Genomic DNA, 4669 nt, shown 5'->3' on the forward strand with positions numbered 1-4669 from the left:
TACGATTTTTTGAGTTGGAGTCTCACTCTGTCGTCCAGACTGGAGTGCAGTGGCACAGTCCCAGCCACCGCAGCCTCGACCTGCTGGGCTTGGGTGATCCTTCTGCCTCAGCCTTCCAAATAGCAGGAATTACAGGTGCACACTACCACACCCAGCTAGTTTTTAAAAATTTATTATAGAGACGAGGTCTCGCCAAGTTGCCCAGGTGGATCTTGAACCCGCGGGCTCAGGCAATCCACTCAACTCGGCATCCCAAAGTGCTGGGATTACAGGCTGAGCCACCAAGCCCAGCCTAATTTTTTGATTTATTGTAGAGATGAGGTTTCACCATGTTGCCCAGGCTGGTCTCAAACCCGTGGGCTCTCGCTTTGGCCTCCCAAAGTGCTGGGATTATAGGGTTGAGACACCATAACTGGCCTGAACTGAAACTTTTTTTTCTTTATTTTAAAGATGTGAGGCACAATTCAGGTTTAGGTATACAAATATTCATTACAAAAGTACCCTTGTTGATGAGGTGTGCCCCTCCCTCTCCTGGCAGTTTCCCTCAACTGCTAATCCCACCCCCCAGCAGTTTCCCACTAATGCCAATCCCTTTTTTACAGTATTATGATAATCAAACTGAAACTTTTAAGGTAAGGTTTCCCTCTGCGAGGATAGCAGCTAGAGAGACAAAAGTGGTTTGAAGGGAAATTTACACCATCCTGTCACTTTTATTCTCCCCAAATTCTCAAAACCACTCCACACAGCCCTGCACACTCCCCACCCAGCACTTGGCTGATCCATAGCAAAATGCCCAAATGCCATTCTTTACCTAGGTATCTCTTGATGTTTCCTCCTCCTCTATCAGAGCTCAATCCGGGAAAAGGGTCAAATGAAGAATGAATAGGGGGCTCCATTTCCACCAGAGACCAAAAGCCAAATGACGCCTCAACAGGGACTCTAGAGCACTGGCAACCATGGACTTGGAGGGTCTGCAACAAGGTTCTGCTTCCTCAGTGTCAGTCCAGGTAGGGATACCTAATGCCCATATCTTGACTCTACAAAAATACTGATGCCTAGTTCCACCCCAGACCCTCTGATTTCAGGGTATAACTTGGGCACCCAGATTTTTTTTTTTTTAGTAGGAGTCTCTCTCTCTGTAGCCCAGGCCACCACGGCCTCGACCTGCTGGGTTCAGGTGACCCTTCTGCTTCAGCCTTCCAAGCAGCTGGAACTACAGGCACGTGCTACCACGCCCGGATAACTTTTTGATTTATTGGAGAGACGAGGTGTCGCCAAGTTGCCCAGGCTGGTCTTGAACCCCTGAGTTCAGGCAATCCTCTCGCCTCAGCCTCCCAAAGTGCTGGGATTACGGGCTTGAGTCACCACGCCCGGCAGGCATTCAGATTTTTAAAAGCTCATCCAGGTTATTCTAATGTGTTCCAGCTCCCTTGCACCCTCAGAAGCCCCTCTCAAAGCTTCACTCACACAAAAGAAGTTAGTTATTTGTGGTCATTTCCACCTCCCATCTCAGGTAGTCTATAACTTATTAGGGGAACTGGCAGAGAAAAGCAATGTATAACCCTACCAGACCCCTTGGGACCGTGTTGCTCCCTGAATCCCACCATCCTCGGGTCAGACCCACCCAGGGCTGCCTGAGCTCACATTATCTTGCCTGACTGCCCTAGGCGTGGGACTTGGGTCCCCTCGGCCCTCCCTTCCCCTCCCTCCCCGGACTTTCACTTCTCCTCTGCATTTCCCCCAACCAGTTTTAGCAGACTTAGGCCAGCTTCTCGTTAGCACTTACCGAAAATGGGACTAAATATAGAGGGCCCAAGGACTGCCCCTCACCCCTCCTGGCCCCGCTTGGCCTGTCCCTTGGGTCCCCTGTCTCCACAGCCCACCTCAATCAAGGCTGTGGCCTGGGTGCCCCTGTGGGCAGGGTGGTGCTGCTGGGAACCTCTATGACACACCTGGCTCAGTCCTCAGCCATCCCAGAAGCAGCACCTCACATCCCCCCAACCTCACAGCTGTCCCTGGGTGGCCTCAAGGGAGTGAACACTTCTTAGCTGTCAGGAGGGAGGGATGGAGATACGGGCATCAGACACAACAAGAGAGGTGGCCCCACAGCTGTGCTTACTATAGGCAAGACCTGCCACCCAGCACACACACCACAGTCATAGTCAGGCAGGGCCCAGCCTACACACACAATTGGGTGTGCACAGATTTCAGACAGGAATGTGCACAGTTTCACAGATAAAAACACACGCCCAGATGTGATGCCACAGGCATATATACAAAATATACACCCAGATGTGTGCGCACATATATGCACTCACACACACCCTCACACAGAGCGACACATAGTCATCTAGCCAGATACACACAAAAATGTACACCCTCACACGCTCAGAGTTACACACAGAAACCCACAGAAGTGCACATCCTCACACACCCAGACAGAAACACAGAAGTGTACATGTGCACATACCTAGAGCCACTCACAGACATGTACATATCCTCACACTGAGTCATGTACAGCCAGTCAAATGGATACACTCACACATCTAGAGTCATATCATCCTGGGAGATGGCCAGGGCAGACCTCTGAACCCAGCTCACAGACCAGGCAGGGCAAATGATCTGCCCAAGGCCAGACAATGTACTAATTCATGTCCAGGCAGGGAAAACTCAGGCCAGTCTTTTCCAGGACTTTTCTGTGAGAAATCCCAAGTCAAGGGTTTAACCTACTGTCCAGCCCCTGTGAGGTCCCCTTTTGACCCCGGACCATGGACAAGTCAGTGGTAGAGCAGATACCATGTGTGTACAAACACCCTGGATCTCTGCATTTACATTGTATGTGGGCACGCACACACAAAGGCACGCACACACAAACATATACGCTATCCTGCAAATAATCTTCCTTTCTCCCCAACCCCCTCTGTCACTTTCTCTGCCTTGCACACACCCATTCATCCTTCACATTCCAGCTCAGACATCCCCTTTCTCCAGGAAGCCCTCTCTGACACCCCACAAACTGAATTCGATGTCTTCTGGGCTCCTACAATCCCCTAAACCTCCTCCACCCCTGCTCTGATCCCTCTGTCTCCCATCCTAGCCCTGACTACTCTGTGCTGTCATTAGTGACAGGTCTGTGTTCTCCACTAAAATTGGAAGCTCTGGGAGGGTAGTCCTGAAGCTGTCTCTTTCCGTTATATCTCCAATACCTAGGACAGAACAGTTGAATACATATATACTAGATGGAGGACACAGGGATGCCCGCACACAGTGACACACATAGGATGGCACACACCAAACTGAGAATCATGCCCATGGTCATGCTGTACAGAAGGAAACAGTCATGAAGACTGAGTACTTGCCTTGCTCCAGGCACTGCACTTAAGCATGTTACACATATCACCTCATTTAAGGCTCCCATCAACATTGCTGAGTGATAACTATCACTATGTAGAGATATATATATTATACTAATTGAGTCAGTAAATCTAAATCACCTTGTGTGTCTGACACACAATGTTCACTCAGTCAACTGACATTTGGTGGAGGAGGCATTTAATAAGCACACAAACACGTAATGAAGTTTCTGGCAAGTGGCAAGTACCATGAAGAAAAGATAAAGCAGGGTGAGGGGGGCTCAGAGTGACAGGATCGGTGCGAGTTTAGATGGGGAGGTCAGGGAAGGCTGCCCTGAGGAGGTGACATCTGAGGAAAATGTAGTGAGGAAGTGAGCCAAGAACTCATTGCCAAGGCTACCTCTATGAAGCCCCAGACAACAGCCCCCCTCACTCACTTATACACAAACACAAGACAGTAACAATCGGAGAACGCAGAATTACTGTGCACTCATGCACACATGACACATACACTCAAAAGCAGACTGACACCCCCAAGTCCAGCAACTTAGCGCTCTAGCCCCTTTGCAGCCTCCATCCAAGGATCACCCATGTCACCCATCCCAATGGTTCTCCACATAAAGGGATCACTACCAACTACCAAGGGAGGGCTCCTTCCCTCCCTCCCTCTCCCAGACCCCTCAGAACAGGGCAACAGAGATGGGGAGAGGAGGCTGGAAGCCCCAGTGCCTGACATGGAAGGGGAGGAGGGACTCATCATGGGAGAAAAAGGGAGCTGCTAGACCCAGAGGAGATGGACAATGTAGAGAGCTGAGGAGGAGGGACAGGGAGGGCCCAAACTCAAATGTGCTGCCTATCCCCCCATCAGTGCCGCAGGCACAAGCCCCCTTACCTGGAGCCCCCATGCTGGAGTGAACCATACTGCCCTCCCCGCCAGGGTTGGGGGAACAATTGTGTCATCTCCCCGCCCTCTCTGGGGGCCGAGCTCTCCCTGCCGGAAGTCACCCAGGGAGGAAACCACAGGGCCCGTCCGCCCCCTACAGAAGGGAAAATACTCTGACCCACAGACCCGCCCCAGCAGCCCAACTCACCCCAAATTGTTTGTGTTGAGGGGGTGAGGGTTAGTCGGGTAGAGGACATGCAGGCTGGAAGGGCTGACTCCTACAACTTCGATCCCAGGAGGTGTCTACAACAGTCGCCCCCGCTTCTGCTGCATCCAAAAGGGAGGCAAACACATCTGGAACAGGGCAAGTGGGTCTAGGAGAGAAGGTGGGTCCACAACAGTAACAATAAAACACTAGCTGCCAGCTCACTGG

At 51.3% G+C, this 4669-nt stretch overlaps 1 protein-coding gene across 5 annotated transcripts in view; it reads right to left on the bottom strand.

Moving 5' to 3' along the window:
• Positions 1–4345, bottom strand: part of POU2F2 (POU class 2 homeobox 2) — a 39360-nt gene extending 35015 nt beyond the window's left edge. For 4 of the 5 annotated variants that reach the window (XM_008067404.2, XM_008067403.2, XM_021717260.1 and 1 more), the window contains exon 1: positions 4246–4345. In XM_008067404.2, coding sequence (XP_008065595.1) covers positions 4246–4273 — 28 coding nt within the window. In that variant the 5' untranslated portion in view covers positions 4274–4345. The remainder of the gene's footprint in view (positions 1–4245) is intronic. The other variant, XM_021717261.1, reaches the window with a different exon arrangement.
• Positions 4346–4669: the final 324 nt, after the last annotated feature.

This window comes from Carlito syrichta, unplaced genomic scaffold (genome assembly GCF_000164805.1).
Source record: "Carlito syrichta isolate Samal-C Ts95f unplaced genomic scaffold, Tarsius_syrichta-2.0.1 Scaffold309504, whole genome shotgun sequence".
Taxonomy (NCBI): domain Eukaryota; kingdom Metazoa; phylum Chordata; class Mammalia; order Primates; family Tarsiidae; genus Carlito; species Carlito syrichta.